This window comes from Brienomyrus brachyistius, unplaced genomic scaffold, assembly GCF_023856365.1.
Source record: "Brienomyrus brachyistius isolate T26 unplaced genomic scaffold, BBRACH_0.4 scaffold63, whole genome shotgun sequence".
Lineage (NCBI taxonomy): Eukaryota > Metazoa > Chordata > Actinopteri > Osteoglossiformes > Mormyridae > Brienomyrus > Brienomyrus brachyistius.
This window is the reverse complement of record NW_026042338.1, coordinates 372,961-397,282: the sequence shown is the minus strand read 5'-3', so window position 1 is coordinate 397,282 and position 24,322 is coordinate 372,961. Positions and strand designations below refer to the sequence as shown.

The window sequence follows — 24,322 nt, the reverse complement described above, 5'->3', positions numbered from 1 at the left end:
ACACACACACTTGGCTCGCAGCGCAAAGTGGTGTTAAACTTGCTTTGTCTAAAGCAGGCACACACATATGAGTAAGATCCTGATAGGTAGCTAAGCTATCGGTCTTATCTCAGGGAGTCCAAGCGCAACAGAATTCAGGTTAGAACCTCGTAACAAGAATTCCTGTTCGCTAATAGAGATCTCTGCCAGGATATATGGAAACGGAGAAACTCGTCCGAATCGATCCTGGAAACAACGCGCTATATCTGAGAATCTCGTCAGACATAGGGTTAAGGTTTACTGCAGTTTTAACGAAATAAACTAAAATAAAATAACCAAAAATAAAGCAAAATAATATAACTACTAATAACAGAAATAAAAATAACTATATTAAGCCCGTATGTTCCCGCTTATATGCCTTCAGATTGCCCTGAGTGTGATTGATCCTCAACTTTTTGCAACCAGTTCACAGTAGCGCTTATTCAACTGCACGTTCAGTCATAAAAAGTTTAAATTGTGTGCTCACAATAAGTTTAAACCTTGTGCCCGCGTTCTCCACCAATTATGTAGGAATTATTAGCTCAGGTATATTTTAATATCTCCACCAATATGTTTTGAAATTAATTAACTTTTAATTAATTATTATTTGATGCTGATTAGTAACCAATTGTTATGCCGAATGGTCGGCTCCTCCAAACTCAATTGCGAATCCCCGATATCTGTTAATGTGAGACTTAAATGGGATTCATTAATAACCAGTATCGCTTAATAACCTGGGTTAGTAGGCTCGTCCAGCGAGCTGCGTCACCAGGTAATGTAAACGATCGGTAGCGAAGCTCCCCTCACGGCCGATGAGAGAGAGTCTCGCGATATCTCAGGCGGGTTTAGAGGTTTCAGAGCGTAGTAGCCAGATCGCACAGAGGCAGGGACTATTGTGAACACTCAATGACGGAGGCTGAAGTTGTGTAAAAAGACATGCATTTATTCCTACAACTAACATAAAACAGACATTATACCTAACAAACAATAAACATGAAATAACGGAAAAGACACAAACGATGTAATCATGAAAATGCAGTGACCAGATTTAAAATGATTAACCTGAAAAGGGAAAACTGTTCTGCAAAGCAAGCAGTTTGTAGGAATATAAACCTAAAGGAATATAGCAGGTGAATAGGACAGTTTAGGTTGTTAGAAAGGAAAGGAAGTTGGTTTACTTGGATGCAGGAAAGAGGGAGGTCTTTGCAGTTGGTTGCAGTGGCTGATGAGCTGATGGGTGATGGCTCTCAGGGAGGCGCGGTGTTTGCAGCGGTTGTTGGAGTGGAGTTCCTCCGGTTCTTTCTTCTGGTGAAGCTTGGGCTGAGTTGCAGTTCTTTGGGTCTTCACCGACGGGCTTTAAGAACGCTGCTTGTTTCTCCGTTTTCTTCTCTTTTTCTTTTCTTCTTCCCCGCTGATTTTCTCCCGATTTTTCTCCTCTCTTTGTTCTGAGGTGCCAGGTTTTATAGCATAAGGTTCGTGATTAGGAGTGACCAGGAATTCGAGTCCTAGACCAATGGCTGACCATCCATTTGGCGGGCTTCGGAAGGGGGTCGGTATCAGTCTTTTTGGGATTTATGACCAGACTGACTTCTCTGGTAATGGTGATTTTCATTAGGCTGGTGTAACTTTTGATACGTCCACTTTTGTGGTAACCACTGACCAGATTTGGAAATTGGAGTGATTTTCCTTCGGTTTGATACCAAACATGCCGTACCAGCCTAGCGGTTCACACCAAATACCATCTGTGATGATTAATTAATGATTACTTATATTATGCTATTATGTTATGTTCTATTACTCACACCAGTATATGGTACAGGTGGTTTAGGTTGTACCTCAACAGATATTACCCTTTATACAGACATTATATGACATATTCTCATGTCATAAGCACATCTTACCCTTAGATAGGCATGGTAGAATACAAAGATCAGATAAGGGTTGCCGAGGAATGTGGCAAAGAAAAGGGGGGGGAGAAGGTTTGTCAAACAAAGAAAAAGAATCTCCAAAAGTTAAGACACATTCGAACATAACCTGTACATATCTGTATATTAAGACTAGTAGTCAAGAGTAAATACATATACAGATATACAAAAGCCAAACTTAAAAGAAACTTTCTTTGGGGTGTTGGTCTGTTCGGTGAGTGGTATGTAAGGCAGGATGTCTGGGGAGGGGGTTGTGTGCCAAGTCGAGGGACCCCTGTCCTTGGGGTCCACTCTGTTCTCTGTAGGTCGTTAAAACTTTGAGCAATAAAAGTTGGAGTGCTGGCCTCCCTGGTTATCTATGTGTGTGGGGTCACAAACCCCCCTTTGGGGCCTAGGTCGATGTGTGCCTTCTCGTACCAGGGTAGGCCTTGTCTCAGGCCACCTGGAATTTAAGCTTTGTGATATGTGCATGTGTGATCCTACAATATATATATATATATATATATATATATATATATATATATATATAATATACGGTCACATGAAAAAATTAGGACACCCTATTAAATATTGCATCATAGCACCTGAGACTTAAACAGACCCCGACGGATTAATCACCTACGCAAGTACCGACCCACGATCTTCGTTCAATTAAGAAGGTGCTTCCAGCCTTAGAGCCTCAGTTTACGTAAGTACAACGCCATGTCTACTGTTCCGTGTTCTGAGTGCAATATGTTTAGCTATTCTTCTCCAGTCATTAGCGGTATTTATACATGTGAGAAGTGTCAGTTAGTCGCTAGACTGACGGAGAAGATTGTAGTGTTAGAGGGACGTATCCGGACGTTACATAACATTCAGGAGAATGAGAGTTTTATTGACTCAGTATTAGCGGCTCCGGATATGTCCGCGATAGCCAGTCAGTCTCCCCCCGCTCCAGCAGCAGAGCCTTCGCAGCAAGGCGAGTGGGTGACGACCCGGCGGCATAGTCGTAAATCCAAACCAAACTTACACCGGCACCATTCGCCTATCCGCGTTTCCAACAGGTTCTCCCCACTCAGTGAAACTCCCACTGAGACGCCTGTTGAAAGTGCTCTAATAATTGGTGATTCTATTCTAAGAAACGTGAGAGTAGCGACTCCAGCGACCATTGTAAATTGTGTCCCGGGTGCCAGAGCGACCGACATCTCGGCAAATTTAAAAGTGCTGGCTAAAAGTAAACGTAAATACTCTCAGATAGTTATCCACGTCGGCACTAATGATGTCCGATTGAGGCAATCGGAGATCACAAAGGCAAATTTTAAAGAGGTGTGCAACATTGCGAAGAAGAAGTGTCTGTCAGTAACGTGCTCTGGCCCCATCCCTGCTAGACATGGTGATGAAATGTACAGCAGATTATCGTCGCTACATCGCTGGCTGTCGGAATGGTGCCCGATAAATGGTGTAGGTTATATAGACAACTGGCGGATGTTCTGGGGTAGGCCTGGGCTTTTGAAGAGGGACGGTATTCACCCCTTGCGGGCTGGTGCCGACCTCCTGTCTAAAAGCATAGCTCGTAGTCTACAGGCAAATCGCTGACTAACTAGAGCCAAGTCCAGGCGGCAGGCAAACCGGCATAACCGACCGCCTGCTAGTCGCTTAGAGTCGTCGCCTAGGGTTCATTTCATTGAGACTGTGTCTGCTCCCCGCGTCTTTAATCATGGAGGACTATTCCACCGTGGAGTGTGCCATAATAACTTAATTAAAATCACAATGAATCCGTTACTAGAAAACAGTTGTGATGCAATATTTAAACTTAAACTTGGACTTCTGAATATAAGATCACTGGCCCCTAAAGCACTATTAATAAATGAAATAATTACTGATTTTAGTCTTGGTGCCCTGTGCCTTACTGAGACCTGGCTTAAACCAGATGAATTCATGGCACTAAATGAATCTACTCCAGCGGAATACAGTTATAAGCATAACCCGCGACCAAATCGCAAAGGTGGTGGTGTTGCTGCAATTTTTCAGTCCAACTTAGGAGTGTCTGAGAAATGTGGTGTGAGTTTCAGCACATTTGAAACTCTTGTTCTTAGCCTTGCTGGCTCATCTCTTTCTAGTTCGTCACCCCAAATCACCATGGTTATTGTGTATAGACCGCCTGGGCCGTACAGTGATTTTCTTAAGGAATTTGCTGATTTTTTAATAAACCTGGTGGTCAGTACTGACAAAGCCGTTATTGTGGGTGATTTTAACATTCATATGGAGAAGGATAATGATCCTTTAAAAACAGCGTTTGCAGCTATTCTTGACTCTGTAGGTGTATGTCAGAATGTAGTCGGGCCTACTCATGTCTGTAACCATACCCTTGATTTGATCATTAGTCATGGCATCCTGGTAGAACATGTGTCTATTATACCACAGAGTCCTCTGCTCTCAGATCATTACTTGTTAACATTTGAAATCCAGTATAGCCTCCTGTTGACCACCACTCCAAAGTATAGAATCAGACGTTCTATTAAGGCACTAACTACAACAACATTTATGAAACAACTTCCACAGTCCTTTAGCCTTACATCTGAAGCATCGTGTGTAAATGAACTTGAACAGGCAACTTCAAACATGGAAAAATCCCTTCGCAGCACTCTAGATCTTGTGGCTCCACTTAGGAGTATAAAGCATAGCAATAACAAACCTGCCCCCTGGTACTCTGATAATACACGTGAACTCAAACAGGCATCACGCAAGCTAGAGCGAAAATGGCGCTCAACTAAACTGGAAGTTTTCAAATCTGCCTGGAAAGAGAGCCTCTCTAAATACAGACAAGCACTAGTAACTGCTCGGTCTGTGTATCTCTCCAGATTAATAGACATGAACAAAACCAATCCTAAATTCCTATTTGAATCCGTGGCTAGGATAACACAGAATTCCTCATTAAACTTGCAAATCCCACAAGCTCTTAAGAGTGATGACTTTCTTACATTTTTTAATGGTAAGATAACTACAATTAGACAGACTATACAGTGCACACCTTTACCTACTTACGGCTGCCTGCCTCCTGCTAGTCTTATGCCTACCAATAATGAGACCTTTGAATCATTCATTCCTATTACACACTCAGAAATTTTGAGCTTAATTTTCTCCTGTAAATACTCTACTAGCCTTGTAGACCCAATTCCTACAAAATTCTTCAAGGAAATTGCACCACAGATTGGCACTACCGTGTTAAATGTGTTAAACTCTTCTCTTAGGCTTGGATATGTTCCAAAACCTTTTAAAATGGCTGTTATCAGACCCGTCCTAAAGAAACCAAATCTTGAACCCAGTGTTTTAGGAAACTATAGACCTATCTCAAATCTTCCTTTCATTTCAAAGATCATGGAAAAGGTTGTAGTTCGTCAGTTGTCCTCTTTCCTACAAAAAACTAATGCCAATGAATTATATCAGTCTGGCTTTAGACCAAACCATAGCACAGAAACTGCTCTAGTCAAAGTAATGAATGATCTACTTGTGGCTTCTGACCGTGGCTGTGTATCTCTGTTGGTATTGCTAGATTTAACTGCAGCGTTCGATACTGTGGACCATAATATCCTCTTGGACCGGTTAGAAGGTGTAGTTGGCATTACAGGGACAGCGCTCTCTTGGTTCCGCTCATATTTCTCTGATCGCTATCAGTATGCCCATGTGAACAATGAATCATCCAAGGCCACTAAAGTTGAATATGGTGTCCCACAGGGATCAGTCCTGGGCCCGCTACTGTTTACCCTATACATGCTACCTCTTGGTAACATTATTAGAAATCATGGTATTGGGTTTCATTGTTATGCAGATGATACACAGTTGTACATATCTGTTAACCCTGATGATATATCACTGCTATCTCGGTTAGAAGACTGTCTATTAGATATCCAGTGCTGGATGGCAAAAAATTTCCTTATGTTAAACACAGAAAAAACAGAAGTTCTGGTAATTGGTCCCAAGGCTGCTAGAAATAAGTTCCACCACCTCAACGTTGGTAACCTTCCTACACAACCTAACATGGTAGTTAGAAATCTTGGCGTTCTTGTCGATTCAGATCTATGCTTTGATGCTCACATAAGAAGTATTACTAGAACTGCATTTTATCATCTACGGAACATAGCCAAGCTTCGTAAGATGCTCTCACTTAATGATGCAGAAAAACTAATACATGCCTTCGTAAGTTCCAGACTGGATTACTGTAATGCCCTCCTATCGGGTTGCCCGTCTGGATCCTTGCATAAACTTCAGATGGTACAGAATGCTGCAGCCAGAGTTCTAACAAACACTAAAAAATTTGATCATATTACACCGGTCTTATCCTCTCTTCATTGGCTGCCAGTTAAGTCTCGAATTGACTATAAAATACTGCTATTAACTTATAAAGCACTAAATGGCCTTGCACCAGAATACCTTAGTGAACTGCTGACCACATACAACCCTCCACGCTTGCTTCGCTCTCAAGCCATGGGATATCTGTTAGTGCCTAGGGTAGAAAGAGCTACGGCAGGCTGCAGAGCTTTCTCCTACAAAGCTCCTCTGCTGTGGAATGGTCTTCCACCGGATGTGCGGGTTTCAGGTTCACTCTCAATATTCAAGTCCAGACTAAAAACACACCTGTTTAGTTTAGCGTATAGGGACACTAGTTCTAGCCCTAGCTAACTCTTCACTCCCAGTCAGACCTGTAGTGTGAGGTGTAGAGCTGGGTGGGGATCGGTGCCATTGGCTTTGGATGAACTGGATTGTCAGTGCTGTCACTCTAGCTTTGCAATCTCTTGTGGAACTGGAGTGCTGACATTTCAGGGACTCCCCATGCCGGCATTCCCACTTGCCTCTCCCTCCTACTGATGCTGCCATAGCCATATCTGCCGGAGCTTGCAGATTGCACTTCATATTGTACTCACCTAGCTTTTAGCACTGCCAATAGCCTCCTCTACTATGCCTAATTGTACATTTTATTTCCCCTACTCCTCCTGGGGGTGATGCCTGGAGACCTCAATCTATCAAGATATCCAGCACACCCGACCACCACCAGTGACGTCCCTGCATCCAGCTCGCCGTTCTGTTCTTCCGTGTATGACCCGCTGCCTTACCTCTGGTTGCCTGGCAATTGGAAGAAGACTCGGCTTCGGCATTGGCTTATCTTCCTTGCTCTCCTCTCTCTATTTGACTATCCCTGCCGGCCCCTGGAGGATGGGCTTCCCCTTTGAGTCTGGTCCCTCTCAAGGTTTCTTCCTTCTAGGGAGTTTTTCCTTGCCACTGTCGCCTATGGCTTACTCACTGGGGGCTTTGGGTGAGGATACTGTAAAGCGCTTTGACACAATGTAATGTTGTGATAATGCGCTATATAAAAATAAATTTGTTGTTGTTGTTGTTGGTTTGAGGCCAGCTCAACAAACAAAGAACGTCCAACAGCCCAACAACAGACTCCATTTTACATTTAAATACTCTTGTTTTAATATCATTGTCTTCCTTTAGTTCCCCAAAAGAAATTTTGAATTGGGGGGGAAAAAAAAAAGTTTGGTCCAGAGGAGCAATGCATTTGCAGAATGTCATCACTCTGAGCTTTTAAGCCTGCAAAAGAGGTTCTGAACTTTGGGGGACATCTTGTGCTTGTCAAGCTCCATGATAATTTTCTGAAGCACTTCAAAAGTGAAATGGAGACATTTTGGATAAGCCAGATTGAGTTCATATATCAAACCCAGAAGCAGGGCACAAGCAGAAGCAACTGAATTAAGTTCATTCAAGACCTCCACTCCCTCAATGACGATGCCTATCTTTTCAGCTGGCTCCTGTGGTCCTTCCCCTTCCTTTCGTATCACAAACACTCCCATGGTGAGCTGCTCCAGGTCCTTCTGTGCATTATCTGCAGTCGAGTCCTACAGTACAGTACACAAAACATCAGATACATCAGGTTACAAAGTAAATATTCATGCTTTATGGAACAATAATTTAATCATTCCATTGTTAATGTGAAAACTCACTGATTTCACCTTAAAGAGAATACAAAAATCTAACAGCACAGTTTATGAACTGTTAAGTATTAGGGCTGCTCGATTACGGCAAGAAAAAAAAATCATCATCATGACCATATACATACTATAGACCACGATTACTGAACAGTTTATTTTGGCAAGATTTTTGAACAGGCCCAATGTAATAGTAACATTACAGAACGCAACACTGTGTTAAACATTAGGTAACATTTTTACTTTATTATATCTAAAATAGATCAAGCTAGTGCTGTAAGGGACTGCAGCTGATGTGCAATCTGTTTTGATCACCCTCGATGGTTTGACACATGAACTACAGATGATTTCCTGATTTTAACAATATTATAAACAGTTTTACTGCTACAGTTGCTTTTTTAGAGCAGATCTACTTATTCCCTACATATTCACACAAAACTGCTGTGTGAAGATGCAAAGTAGTTGTCTGCTCATGTGAACAACGCACAAAGCAGTTGACGATGACAGTAGTGGCAGGTGGAGCAGTGTAATATGAATCCAACATCATTTAATATAATATTATAATAGAGCAGTTTATTAGCCCTTGAAAGGACTAGTGAGTGAGATTAGCAGATGTGAAAATACAGTTATGATATTTCTGTTGCAGCCTCTTATCTGTGTCTGTATGACCTCAGCTGCTCCACACAGACAATTTTCTTTTAACATTTTATTGGGGGTAGGGCTGTTCCAAAAAATTATTTGATCTGTAACTTAAAATCTGTGACCATGACTTTTGTGATCCTTTACACCCCTATTACAAACTAGACTAGACTCTAGATAGTAATCTAGAATATTTATGTGTGTCCCTTTTATTAAGATGTGTAGACATACAAATTACTTGAAACTTACAAAATATTCCTTGATCAGATCATCTGGATCTTCCCCCAGAAAGATGATGAGTGCTTTCAGAACCGATTCCCTCCGAAGATGAATGTCCTCTGTCTGAAATGACAATCTTTATAAGTTTCACTTATTTTGACACTTGTTTATATAGACACTCTGAAGGGAAAAAATACATATAGGGACAACATTAATATTTAGGAAAACTTTTTCAAATGAAACATTTGTGTTTTTCTTTTTTAAATTGACAATATTTACCCTAGGTCAAATAAGGGAAGGAATTAACATTTGCTAGTGATAACCTAATTCTATGAATCATTTGCAAGTTGAAGTGCAAAAAAACATGCCTTGTTACCATATCAGTAAGTAACATTAGTATTAGTTTTATGTAAAGGTATGTGTTATAAAGTAAATACCTGACAACACATTTAGTTAGGAAACGAAACAATCACGGGCCCTTAGTGTTAAGCATGTTTACCTGGTCCAAAGTTTCAATAATGTGAGCAGTCTTTTGCCGGGTTGTTCCTCCTTTAGAACGGACGACTCTGATGAGCTGACTTGAGTGCAGGTCTAACTGGGCCATGAATTTTTCTTCAAGAGGGACTGCCATGAGCCTCTGGAACTCTGCATTAATCTGAAATAAAAAAGGGCAGTCCAAAAAAGTGCAAATGATTATCTTAGTCTACATACAATCTCACTGTACAGTAACATGCCCCCAAAAGTATGACAAATGTGTGTATAACTGTTAGTAAGAACAATTTTATACAAATTATGACCAAGTGAATGTAAAAAAAAAATTTTTAAAAAAAAACCACCACCAAAAAACAAGATCACTAAGGTCACTAAATTTCTCATTACCTCTTTTGGACAGAACAATGCAGGCCATCTATCCTTGAAGTCCTTTATGGCGGGTTCTTGGTTGACTACCTCCTGTCGTCGGTAGGCAAATGTAGAAGCCATTTTGACTGCAACTACTCTCTCATTGTTCTTTCTATTAATCTCTGTCAGAAGTTCGAGCCTCTCTTTCTCAAGACTTTCCACAGTCTCACCAACAGGGAAGCCTGGATAAAAGTTTGCTTCTGCTCGTTTTGGCTTTTTCACTTTTTTAGCAGGGAAAGCATCTTTAGGAGCTTTTGCTTTCAGGGAGTTCACTGACAGTTCTGGACAACCCTGTAATTTCAGATGAGTCCTATAATTTCCCATTTTGTATTTGAGTCGCTGTTTCCAACCGTAGCAACCATTGAATGATCCAGGTTCTTTCAAACAAGGGTGCCTTTTGATTAAGGCCTCCGCTACTGAACTAAAATGTACATCCTCTGGGTAAGCCTTGTATTGGTAGATTTCTTCTGCTAGTCTGTTCAAGATATCAGTCTTTATTCGAGAGGTCAGAGTCAACATTTTGTGGTGTACATCATACTCTGAGTTGCCCTTCTCCAACAGTAGTTCTGTATCGTAGGAAAACGGAGGAATTGGATGTAATGCTTAGTTAATGCTTACCATTTTCATATGCATAAACACCGACCACCAGCTGATATAAGTACATTTCCACAGGACACTGTTCATTGCTGTATTTGTACACGTTCCCGAGAACAGAATACAGTATGTCAAAAATTGCCTTTCAATATTGTAACTAACGCACAGCCGTCCTCAAAATCGCGGTAGCAAAAACGTTCCAAATTTAAGTTATGGCTGCCCATGCCGAGAGCGCGTGCACGCACACGCGCGCGCAGTAGAAGTTTCACTAAACTTTTACTGCTATTAAGAAAAACGTTATATTCCGCGAGGACCGACAAAAAAATCAAACGTTTAATTTTTCGCACATAAAGATGGAAACGTACTCACAGCGCCAAAAACTCGCGGTGAATCATGATGGCGGTGAATCATATGGCCACAGCGCGAAACCGCGTGAGTTCGCATAACCTGACGATAGCTGGTCTGATTCAGTTTACTACTTCAACAACAAAATCTCACCAACATAGGAAAACCAATAAATATGTAGCAGGATACATTATTTCACCACACAATACACTTTAAAAACAGTATTATATACTTACTTTTCTTTGGAAGTCACCTTAACGAGATAATGGCGTCTTAACCGCGCAGCAGGAATATTCTGGAAGACTTTGACGTCATGACGTCAGATGCACGACGCACAATAAGTGGAACTTAATTAGAGCTCTTTGGTTTAAATGAGAATAGCAAGTTAAGAGAACAGGTTGTAATTTCAAGTTGAGGGAAACCCAAAACACATATAACCGTGACTAAAGCAGAAAACTGAATAATAATCATTTAAAATATTGCTTTACCTCAACTACAGCTCAAATTCTCTTTTTAGAGTGTATGAATGAACACTGAACAATAACCAATCAAAAACATTGCAAATGCTCTGCACTAGTGTTGTACATGTACATGTGTGTGGTTTGCTGACATAACATATACAAGTAGCACAAAGCCTGGTCGTCTCGCAGACCTTTGTACAGTAATGGCATCTCAGCCTTTTCTCAGGTCGGGGCTTTTGTTCCGGAGCCTGTGCAGCCAAGCTGCCACCAGGACTGGAGGGCTCTGTACCAGGGACCTTGGGAGGCAGCAAGATAAGAGATGAGCTAACGAAAAACATCTGGTGATCCTGTGCAGGGACGTCACTCGCAGAAAATGGATGCTGATTTGTAAGTGGGGGCTTTTCTCCTCTGTATGCGGGGAACCCCTGTTCAAACAAGAGCAATTAACAGGAAACGTCTTCTAACTTAAGGGGTGAACTGCTTCATCTGAGAAAACTAGACTTAGGAAACAGGGAGCATCAGCGACACATCAATAGAGCAGCAAATGTTCCACTGAGGATTAATATATACAGCAGTAAACTGACTGACATCTCATACAGCCATATTGTATCAAATACACAGATACTGAGGATACAACATGAAACGGTCTGGGGGAGGGGAAACATTTCCGCATGTAGGGGGTTGGAGGCATTTAATTATTTACAGAAAATTCCACAGAGCCAATGTAGGAACCTGAGGCCAGTTTAACACAGGTCACTGTCCATGGTGCTGAAACCTCTGCTTGATGGGCTGGTGCTGAACGAATAGGACGACTGACCAAAGTATCTCACTGTCTGATTCCACTGACTGACACCTTCTCAAGTCAGAGCGGCTGTGTGAGAGAGACCCAATACGCGTTTAACTCTTGTTTCACTGACCTCTTCACGATACTCATATATATAGAATCTTACATGTATGTTTGCAATGCAGGTGTAGTAACAGCATTAGAATCGGTGCTTATGAAAAAGGGCAAATAGGCCTAATCTTTGAAATTTCCATAAGAGATACTGACTTTTATTCTCTGGAATGATTGTTATCTTCTGTCAAATTAAGATGAAGGGCATTAAGACAGGACAGCTGTCCAACGTATCTCAGTATGTGTTTCCACTGACTGACACCTTCACATGTAATGTGACTGTTAACAATGAGGAAAATTTTACAAGTTACTACAGGAAGCAATATTTACATGCCTGTAGCTTTCATTTCTCACCACAGAAAACCCAAAAAAAAAGAAATAAGAAATACATTCATGTTATATCCAATATATCACTTCCTCATTTAAAATCATAAAACATATCTGACTGTTAATCTCTATGTTTTAATAATTTCAATAGCATTGCGTGATTTGCTTATTTTTTTCAAAAGCCACTGTGGAAGCGAAATTTAAAGAAGTTTGGTCCCCTTATAACAGCATTGGGTAAGAGAGCCGAGGGCTGCTGGGATTGTTCTCAATGTCTTGTTGGTGCCGTGTGGGTTGTGCTGCACTAACAGCTTCAAGTTATGAGATAACATGAGCAGATGCCATTACGTCATTAGTGCTACACAAGATATTGTCATGACCTGGCTCAAGGCCATAAGAAAAAGTGGACCAGTGTTAAATCACTGTGCCCTCAGACCTCTTCAGATTGCAAGCCCATTTAAATGGCACAGAGGTACACAATGGGTGGCCTGTATCTGCTTCACTTAATGTGCACCAAAGACTTCATATGAGGACCACAAGAGCCACCCCAGATTTACCCACCATCATGAGAAAGACTAAGATCAACATGGATCAAATGGCCTATTTGGGTGTACAACCACCCCCAGACCACTCTGACTGGCTTTGGGTTTTTGAGACAATATGAGAAGGGCAGGTGCCCTTTTACGTGGAATGTCTCCTTCTTCCTCTTTTTGTTTTCTTCAAGTGCCAACAAGAGAAATTAATGACAATGCCAAAGCATCTGTAATTGCAACAATTTTCTAGGAGAAGGGGTGTGTTTTTGACACAAGTGCAGGGGTGCCAATATTTTTGGCCTTGACTGTAATAGTTATTTGTGATTTGTAATAATTATTTAATTTTATCGATCCATCTACTTACCTACACTAAAAAATGTACTGTTGGATGTAATTAATTTTAAGACTAGTAGTTACATGAAATTACTTTCTAAGAGCATTTTATTTTGTAATTCAAATTTTTCTTATTTTTCAAACCAAAAAGTTACAGCACTTCAGCCATTCACATTTATAAAACAATATGACCAATCACTAGTTCAACCTCCCAGCCATTTATCCTTCAAAAACATGGCCCTAGAAACGTTCCCACATTTTCATCATATCTTGTTTCCCATTTAGTCTGTCCAACATTTTTTCATATGAAGCTGCCTTAATCATCTCATCGGTCCATTCCTATATATTGCGGATTATTGAGGATTTAAAATGCCTTAATATTACCCTCATGGCAGTTATGAGTCCCACCATCACAGCCTTAAACTGTTTATTATTCACCTTTGGCAATTCCACTCTATCTCCTAGCAGACAGAGTCGGGTTTGTGGGGTAAAGTAAAGCCTAGCCATTTGTCCAGGAGACCAAGAACTCTACCCCAAAATGGATATACCTGAGAGCACTGCCACAGCATGTGTAAATAAGCCCCCACCTGCCTTCTAAAATTCCAACACTAATCAGTATTAATTAGTCCAGTTCTATTTAGTCTAACTAGTGTCCAGTATTATCTGTGTATAATTTTATACTGAATAAATGTACCTTTTACTTCCCTATAATATTTCCCCACTCTAGAAAGTATTCTTGACCATTCATCTTCTTGCCATTGTTTCCATACTTTTTCCTATTTGTATTTCAGGATTGTGCCAAATTGAGGAATATGGCTGCATGTCATGTGATACTTTAAGCTTCTTATGTATTTTGATCCATATATTCCTCAAAAAAGATATTATCGGGTTTGTGTTTCTTATATTGTCCCCCCATTGTGACAGAATGTGCAGAGGTTGAAATAGTGAAGCCAAATTGCTCTCGATAGCTATCCCAGTCCACATCAGAATTCACATTCTTCCAGTGATAGTAGAGTTTGGCTATTTCAAATGACATGCTATATAATCTAACATCTGGCAATCCTAGACCTCCCTTGTCTCTGGGCGAAGTAATTTTAATCCTATAGGTTTTTTCTTTCCCTACAAAAATCTTTTACTATACTCTCGTACTGTTCAAATATCCTTTCCGGAATATTAAATGGAAGCATCATAGAGAGATAATTAACTTGAGGCACCACAACCATTTTAGTAACATTAACTTTCCCCCCATGAGGATAATTTCAATGCTTTCCATTTGTCCTTATTAGGTTTAATTTTGTTCAATGAGGGTTCAAAATTCTGAATTATTATTTTGTCAATATATAAACAGATTTAAATTTCATGTTTATAGTTCAATTTTATGTTATATAAACAAAATAATTTTAATACAGTGCATTTTTTTATTAATTCAACAGCACCCATGTTCAATCCACTTAAGTTTGGAAGGTGTATTGGAAGGTAACGCAGATATTTCTTAAGTGGGCATCCAGAGATATCGTCCCCCCTCCAAGCACCCCTTTTCTCCACTAGTTCTGTATGGAGCTCGACAGGAGGAATGGAGAGGTAGAGAAAGGGGTTAGTCTCACACATAATGTAATACAAAATAAAGAGTAAATACAAGTGCCATGAAGCAGAATTGAGCTCCAGCAGGCCTCGACTTACAGTAAAGGAATTGTAAGGCAGACATGCTAACAAAACAGCTTTACATTCCCAATTCCAAACCATTAATGGGCAACCTTAGAGTGACGACGGCTAAAAAAAACCTTAGCTATAAGCAGGAATGAAACGTTGTGAAAAGCCAAGACTCCACATGAACATGTTCTCCCCTTGCAGAGTCAGATCACGCATTTGAAGTGTTCCCAAGTGTTTGTGTGTTTTAGGTTCCTGTTAGTGAGGGGTCCTTTGCCGTTCTGTCTGACATCCAACAGAAAGTCCACTGTGTCTCTGCAACTTAAGCTGAGTCAGTGTAAGTGTGTGGCTCAGTAGCTCAAGTATTTGGGCTTGTAATCCAAAGTTTGCTGGTTTAAATCCAGCTTCAGATGGATAACTGTATGTTTATGGGCCATTGAGTTATGAAAAATAATCAATGTAGTGAATCACTATATTCTCAAATTACTTCTTGTACTTTTATGAACAACACCGTTTATTAAACAAACAAATCTGCATTGGCAGAATGAAGAATTAAAAATGAAAATAAACTATCATTTAAGAAACTGTGGAAAACTGAATTTACAATATTTGTAAATTGAAGGAAGAGTCCATTAACGTAACGGAAAATGTGCTGGTAATTTTCTGCCAGTACATTTTCCATTTTTTGGTGGATTTTTTTTTTACAGTGTATGACACGCTTGAATTCACTGAGCTCAAGTGTATGTGAAAATTAATATATTTACATCTAGTATGTTTCATGGCTTCACTGTATTTCCCACTGCAATGATCAGTTTCATCTAACTGGTGATGTTAAAGGCAGAGCTGAAATTTAGTTTAGTCATGACCTCAAAATTTAATTGAGTAGGTATTCTGTACAACCAGACGGAACTGCTGGTTGGGCTGGTCATCACCTGCATTTTCTAAGTGAGGTCTAAATGTAAAGTTTCAAATTGCACAATATATATTAATCTGTTTTTAATGTTTTTACAAAATATTTTTTATGTGTTTGCATGTTATATTTTGTATAATGGGCTTGTACATTTGATTCTTCCTTGATTTCGGTGTAATGAAGTGTAACTAGTGAAAAAGAGAGAAGCTTTTGGGAAGCATTATTGAACTTATTGTCCAGAGTCACTTGGGTGACAATTAAGGTCAATATAAATCACCTATTACCCACTGTAATCCTTTGTATTCCCCCGCACACTCTGTTAACAAAATAAGAGGGTTGAAGTCAAATCAGGTTAAAAAGGAAAATTTGATCCTCCGCCTATCGCGGAAGATGCGTTCCAGACCCATCAGCGATAGGTGAAAATCCACGATACAGAAAGACCATATACATTTTTTTTAGGTTTAAGCCTTAACATACCCCTCCCACATGCTTTAAACACATGTAAACTCATTAAAACAACACATATATCTGTATGTCGGGCTAAGGATATGAGTGACATAATAATAATAATAAAAATAAATAATAATATGTAATATATATATATATATATATATATATATATATATACACACTAGGGGTGAGAGAAAAAATCGATGCATCGATGCATCTTTTTTCTTTCTCTAACGATTCAAAATCGATTCTCAAAGATTCAGAATCGATTCTGTGTTCTATCAAATTGCGACTGCGCGCCGGAAAAATAAACATTACAACGCTCGCCTCTTACATATGCTGCTCTTCATTTGAACAGTGGACAAACTACATCCTGCACCATCAAATTTAAAATCGACTGTGTGGCAACATTTTGGATTTTGTGAAGACAAAGAGAAAGGGGTCGTTGATAAAAGCCATACTGTGTGCAAAGTCTGTCGCGCCAAATTTAAGTATTTCGGGAACACTACTAATATGAAGAAGCATATAACACGGTTCCACTCAGAGCTGCAGGAACGGACTTCGGTCCCGATCGCGCCCAGCACCGGTTTCACTCAAAGGACCCTTGAGCAAGTAGCAAAGCTTCCATCCAATTCTGAAAAAGCAAAACGAATTACACGGTCAGTGGCGGGTTTCATTGCCAAAGATTTGGCTTTACTCTGTAATGAAGAACGAAGGATTTCGCTCAATGTTACAGGTGCTTGAGCCAAGAAATAGTGTGCAGTCACGACGTTATTTCAGTGACACTGCAATACCCGCACTCTACAGGGAGACTAAAGCTCAAATTTTAGAATCAATAAGTAATATGGACAGGATTGCAATAACATGCAATGCATGGACATGAATTTCAACAGACTCGTATGTCACCATTACGGCTCACTACATCACGGATGAGTTTAAGCTCGCGGCTGAAGATAATTCTAAAGGTTCTAAACAAAAATAAATAAAAGACATTCCTTCCTTTGTTAAAAGGTTCTAAACAAACTGAAAACAACACATTTGTTGATTTGTTGTTACAATTGTTCTTAGTAATTGTTCATCCTGATATAATTTTGTTAAAATAAAATCAATAAAAGTCTTTATTTCACTTTGTCATTTAAAAAATTGAAATACTGTCAAACAGAGATTCTAACTATGAACAAAAAACATATAATTTAAATTTTAAATTAAGCATATTTGCAAAAAAAATGTATATGAAGAATCGTTTTGGAATCGGATCGTGGATCCCAGAATCGTAATTGGATCGGATCGCGAAGTACCTAAAGATTCCCACCCCTAACAGCAACGGCTCCTGCGCCCTGCGAGCAGAGAGAGGCCAGGGGCAGCGTCAGCATTCCGCCGAGCAGCAACTCCTGCAACGAATGCACGGACTCATGGGTTATGGCCGGAAACGGAGGACTGACAGAGACATTACTGGTGATGGACTTGTGGGTTATGGCCGGGGACGGAGGGATAATAGAGATGTTGTTTAAGGATTATTATAGATATAAGATAGGATCGGATAAGAGGCTTAGATGAAATAGATTAAGATATGGTAAATTAAAACATAATAAGATTAGTTAACATATGATAAGACAGGCTAAGTTAAAATATCATAAGATTGGCTAAGTTAAAATATAAGATAGATTAACATATGATAAGATAGGCTGTTAACGTATAAGATAGGCTAAGTTAAGATAAGAGATTTACAATAAAACATATATTTACTTTTCAAACTGTGTCTTTGTCATCTCTTCAGTGTTGTGTCTGTCTCTTAAGTGTTTGATAATTTGCATCGTTAATTTATATCTGCCACTCTCCTAAATGTCAATAAGCAGAGACGGAGGAATGGGAGGAAGCTACGGTTAAATTAAAGGAAATGATAAAGTATCAAAATCACAGTGTTACCTTATTTTGACGCAGAGAAAGTAATTTCAGTGTTACTACCACCTATGAGTTAATGGCTGCAAATGTTGGTGTTAGAAGTGCCGGTAAATAACGCAGCGTAAGTTTAACTCCGGTGTGTTTCTGAAAAACGCGCCGCCTTCTGCCTGCTGTCATTCGGCGAACATATAGGAGACGATTCTGGTAAGTAACAAGTAAAGTGGTCATTTAACGTAATGCTAACGTGCATTACCAGTTAGTAAGTGTTTTACTATATCATACCATGCGTACTTTACAGTTTTAGTCCGGTGCACTCTGTATCCATAACTAGCTAGCTAATGTTAACATGACGCAGTACAGTCTTCCAGCTTGGGGATTCCCACCCCGGTCCGCGGCCAGTATTCCGCTGGGGGGTTTGCGAAGGGGTTGGTTGAAAATGCAAACGATCCCTTCATGTTCATGCGTTGTTTTCTAATATGAAAATAAAAGATAACGATCAAATTCAATGTTTATGTCCTATTATACTAGATAAGACTGTAAAATAGTTTGCCCTGTATATGGATGCCATGCAGTCAGAGCATGATCAAGATAGGGTGTGAGTGTGGAATAAAGACAAATGTAACAGTATTTGAGGGATGGAGGGATGAGAAGAGTGGGTTGGAGAGAAATGTAAGGAGAAGGAGGTTCCTCGGAGCTCCGAGATGTGTTTGGCTGTAATAAATCTGGAATATAGCTATATGACATAGTTTTTGATAACACCAGCATTTATTTTTTAGGTTTGTCGAGCTCCGTCAAAACAGTTGAATTAGAACGAGCCCATTATGTAACTGGAACCCCTCTCACATGTAAACACAGTGACGCGCTACAGCGTTGGTTTGTTGTCTGAGGCTATGATACTGACCACAAACACATTCACAAATTTCACTGCACCAATCACAGCATATCCAGGCAGAAAAATGATAGCGAAAACATTCAGCATTAGACTCTAAAACCGTCTGTAATGTCTGTGTTTATCCAGTGGACCATAAACTAAAATAAGCTTTCCTATTTCAGTTTCTTTCAGATGTTATAAGGTAATAAATAAACAACCATAATAATTAAACCATGTATTACTGACTATCAGACAACTTCAACAAGTTTCCAAATGTATGCAAAATGAAAGATATTCATTTGCGCCTGGCACTAACCATGTACTCCTTCACAGTACTAAGCCATAGAAAGGTCCCCAATGAAACCTCTGCATTCCTGCATCGCAGATACTCTAATCTCAGCATTTATAAGATTATATTTGTACTGCCTGCCAATTTTTATATTTGATGAGACTAAAAATTGAGAAATATCTATATGCACAAGTAGTTTTTCCTGATAAGAAGGATAATATCAAGACTGTCAGCATTTACACATCGAATTATGACATATCTGAGTAGCCCAGACTGTCCGGAAAACAAAGCCATACAGTATATGTGGCTGACTAATGTACATACAGTGTAATAAGCTGATAATCAAATGGATAGAAAAACGCTCAATAATGGACAGGAGTCAAAGGGTAAATAAGGTGCATCATGTGGAAGAGAAGTTAGGTGGCGTTGGGGTGCATTGTGAGTTTCATCTGGTAGCTAGAAAGGAACAAACAGGGCTTTGGGGGGGGGGGGGGGGACTTCTCCAGGGGCTACATCGCTCTACCTTTTTGTAAAATTATTTATTTTTTTTAAATCTTTTCTTCTTACACTATAATGGCAGGTTTAGGACTAATACAGTACAGTCATAACCAGTGTCAAGGATTCTATGCATTGCTACACAGAAACAAGTCCAGATATTGAGCCCAAGGCTAAAATTGTGGTTTACTTACAAGTGCACTTTGGTGGGCAGTGGGGGTGTTTGTCCTTCTCTGCTCACATTTTGCCCTCTTATCCTGTCTTCTCCTCCGCAGCCCTTCCTCCTTCTCTCTGTTGCTCCTATATTCCCTCCCCTCCAGTCATCTATGTTCTCCTTCCTCTGCGGTCTCTCCTCTTCTCCCATTCTTCAGTTATACTGTCTTCTCCGCTCTCCCTGTATCCCTCCTGTCTTCTGGTCCTGTCATCTCTTGTCCAGTCATCCCCTGCTTCTCAGTCATCTCTGCATCTTTTCACTCTTTTGTTTGCTTATTCTTTGATTGTTTGTGTTATTCGTTAACCCACCACCCCATGCTGGATGAGTCTTGATGTTTTTTGTTCTTTTTAAAGTTAGGCTTCTTCCTTTGTTTTTGTGCCATATCTTCTGCCCTCTTCTGGTTGCGGCAGTGCATGACACGGGTGGAAAATAGGGTTTATTACAACACACACATCAAAACCAAAAGGATCAGGATGGATCCAAAATAAACAGCAAATGACCAGGAATGAACTAAATGATGGAATAAACACAACTAGAGAACTATATACATACATACATCATACAGCTATAATGAAGCATCAAAGAACAGAAGCAGAACAGGCACTTAAATACACAGCTAACAAGACACAATGCAGGACAGTGAGAATCATAACCAATAACAAGGACTGAGGGCAACCCAGGAACAGGCGTCACAGTTAAACAGCACTGGTGAAATCAAAGTGACCTTTCAGCCACATGGTCAGCTCTGCATCGCCCTCTGCTGTTTGCATTAGAAGCTGCTTGAAATTCCCACTCTCCTTACCAACACCTCGAAAAGCCAGGCCTTGCCGTGCCAAGTACTTAACTTCAGAAGATTTTTCCTCACTTGCTGCTGCTCTTTCCAGCTCATCTGAAGGTTGAATATTAACAGGATTGATCTTCTGAATCCATGTCATCAGTGCTAATCTGTGGCACTGCCTGTCTTTATGTGCACTGAATTTCCCCAGTGCCTTTTCCAGTTTCACATGCCAGTCTTCACAAGAGCTGAATGTGTCTTTCATGCCGGTTTAGACATTTGTGTTACAAATTATTTTGCACAGTAGAAACAAAGAACCCCCCTTAAGACGGGGGGGGGGGGGGGGGGGGGCTGTAATGGAGCCCAGTGTGATCTTTAAACCATTTCTCCTGAAAGCAGGGTCTCCTGTTTGATAGACGTGACATTTACATTTGGCTGATTTGGTGAAGGTCCAAGCTCCTCCCCCCTCCTCCCTAATACACCTTCATCTTCACCTGCCTGTCTGCTCTCTCTCTCTCTCTCTCTCTGTCACTGTCTCAAGCTACTCACTGTGAATAAAAGCTGACTGTAATAAAACTACCTGCATTTAAATCACACATTAATAACGCAAAATACCTTAAGTAAGCAAGTATAGCTTTCTACAGTAATGGAATATAAAATTAATTAAACCTATTACTGTCTACAAAATAACACATTCAGCACTATATCAGACTTTACATCAGCTTTCTGACCATTATAAATATACCTGAGTGAGCACCGTTGTTAGTTTCTAGGAGAATGTGCAGTTAATAACATTTCCAGGTAATTTAACCAGCGTAACTGCACATGAGGCAAATATTATAATTATAATCATAGTAGGGGTAGGGGGCGCTATAGAGCGAAAGGGTGACTACGCCACTCTGTAACTGTTGCTAAGACGGTTATTTTATAATCACCTTTTGCTGGTTTGATTTAATATAGAATGTATACTGTGAAATGTATGCCAGTGCCCTCTGCTGACTATTTAATTGATCCGTGTTAACCCTTGAATACATGGTCATGTGACGGAATAGGGTAGGAGTAAATGCATGCTGGGAGATTCATGGAGTCAACTTGTGGTTTGTCGGCTTATCACGGCAGGATCTGTAATAACTCCTAAGCATTTAGTCAGAAGGCGCACACGGTAATTTATATTTATTGTATTTACTTGTTGTCTTGTATTGAAAAGTGGAATTGCGGTGATGTATGAGCCGCTGTTTAGCGGTAATATCATGGATCTTTTAGAATGTCTTGTAAGATTAAATGTAATGCAGGAATTTAATAATATCTTTATTTTATAGTTTTTCACGGTGTCTAGAAGAATAAAGACGGAATAAACTTCAACATCTGTCAGGCGTATGTTTTCTGTATCAGATGAAGAACTTTGGGAGCTGTTATATCTTCTATAGTAAAGGTAACCTTACAGTAAATGACGTCTGCTGTCATCTGACGCTATATAGAAAATGTAATTAAATAAGATTAAATTTACCTTCTGCGAGGGGCACCCTAATATAATGATATATATAATAATTATAATATAATATAATTATATAAGGGGCGGCATGGTGGTGCAGTGGTTAGCACTGTTGCCTCACACCTCTGGTACCTGGGTACGAATCTCCGCCTGGGTCACATGTGTGTGGAGTTTGCATGTTCTCCCCATGTCGTCGTGGGGTTTCCTCCGGGTACTCCGGTTTCCCCCCACAGTCCAAAAACATGCTGAGGCTAATTGGAGTTGCAAAATTGCCCATAGGTGTGTATGTGTGAGTGAATGGTGTGTGAGTGTGCCCTGCGATGGGCTGGCCCCCCATCCTGGGTTGTTCCCAGCCTCGTGCCCATTGCTTCCAGGATAGGCTCCGGATCCCCCGCGACCCAATAGGATAAGCGGTTTGGAAAATGGATGGATGGATGGATAATTATATAATTATAATATATATAATATAATAATACACTGCTGTCTGTCTCCCATAAAATAAATAAAAGGGGGAATTGGAATTGCATATGACTATGGAGATTTTTACTAATTCACATAAGGGACAGCATAAAGGGTTGTTTAATTCAGTATCAGAGGAATTCATATATTTGTGTGATTATGATAATCACACTATTATAACTTGATAGTACATCTCTTGAATTGAACTAATTACAGTGTCATGTATAACACTGCACTTTTTAATACATTGTTTTGCAGAACAGACTGCAAAACTGTAGTCTCAATGGAAAGCTGGATGAAATTCCTAGGGTGGCGTAGTCAGCTGTCCACTGAGTCTACAGTTTTGTAGTTCGGTCTGTCACAGTCTGGCGCAGTTGGCAGGATCATCGTCCTGAGAGCAGAGACGCGTGTTCAGTGTGAATGACTCTTCAGTTGTTTTTCTATTTTTAATTACTTTTTTATTCCTATCCATGTCTTTTTTTCCTTTTGTATGCTCATTATTTAGCCAGTACAGCTGTTTTTATTGTAGTCGAAAACAACAGTGAGTGCCAGTCACTGGCAAATCCCTTGGTTCCCGGTTCCACTCCATCTGTCCTCTGGTGGTCCCCTTGAGCTGTGGACCCCTTTCCAGTGTTCTGCAGCCTGATCCTCCTGAGCCGCACGGAAGCGGAAGTTGGCAAAGTGAGATGCGGCAGTAGGCCTATGCATGCAATTGACTGGAGTATGGAGAGTAAAGCCTTTCGTTTTCTTTAATAAAAGTTGTCCTTGTATTTTCTCATATGCGAGAACATCACAACTGCCACTGCACTTGTTGATGCGTAAGTGTGCCCTATTCAAACAATAAAGAGAAACTACATGCAGCACTGAAAAACTATTCCACGGCCAAAAAAATGTAAACATTCTTTCTATATCAGAAGCTAGTCTCTGACTGAAATTTCTATAAATCTTTATATAAACTGATAGCAATTAACCTAAGAGTGCATGCTTGGATTTTAGTATCTGCATGTACTGTGGAACTAAAAAGAATCATAATCAACATATATTGTACTGTTGCACCCAATGTGACCTAGTGTCCTATATTGAGATTCACAGCCAGCTAAACTCTCTCTTGCATCACTTCCTCCAAGGAACAGGCACGTGTTGTATTTGGACAGGATTTAATGCAAAAAAGTGTGAAACTGAAATGATACAGAATCCAGCAATGTCACATAAACATTAGCTTTGGTTGAACTTATGTGGACATATAAAACACATCAAACATTTCCAAATCACTTCAAAAAATGTCATATACCTTGTCTTAAAAGTAAATATAATTAATAAACTTACTCATATTGCCACTCAAAGGGATTTAACGGAGTGGATGGCTTTGGATCGGAAGAAACACACCATGTCTTGCTTCACCCATGAGCAACACTTCCTATCACACTTCTCCTAGTAACTAATTGGCTCAACATAGCAAACTGTGCAAACCTGCGCCCCCTATAGGCCTGGAGAAATAACCATACCAACAGTTCCAATTCAAGAGTATTTTGGCTTAGAACAAAAAACACAATTTAACATTACAACGCCTGCAAATTAAGAGTAACACATTAAAAAACTAGTAATAATTTCTTCTGTTTTCTAAAAAGTTACTGATATCTAGCTGGATGGCTAGATGAACACCGCT

At 40.0% G+C, this 24,322-nt stretch overlaps 1 protein-coding gene across 1 annotated transcript; it reads right to left on the bottom strand.

Annotated features, from left to right (window-relative positions):
• Positions 1-7,495: 7,495 nt before the first annotated feature.
• Positions 7,496-9,761, bottom strand: LOC125725256 (uncharacterized). Its single transcript, XM_049002024.1, has 4 exons — positions 9,647-9,761; positions 9,267-9,422; positions 8,798-8,890; positions 7,496-7,819 (listed from the first exon to the last, which is right to left on the bottom strand). The coding sequence occupies exons 1-4, from the start codon at positions 9,746-9,748 to the stop codon at positions 7,496-7,498; spliced, it is 675 nt and encodes a 224-aa protein (XP_048857981.1). The 5' UTR covers positions 9,749-9,761.
• Between the last annotated feature and the right edge of the window lie 14,561 nt (positions 9,762-24,322).

Bases quoted from the DNA above. Each gene is read 5' to 3' on its own strand.
- LOC125725256 (XM_049002024.1), bottom strand. From the start codon at position 9,748: ATGGCTTCTACATTTGCCTACCGACGACAGGAGGTAGTCAACCAAGAA. The intron at 9,423-9,646 runs GTAATGAGAAAT...TTTTTATTTCAG, and splicing joins CATTGTTCTGTCCAAAAGAG to ATTAATGCAGAGTTCCAGAG. The intron at 8,891-9,266 runs GTAAACATGCTT...TTGTCATTTCAG, and splicing joins TTATTGAAACTTTGGACCAG to ACAGAGGACATTCATCTTCG.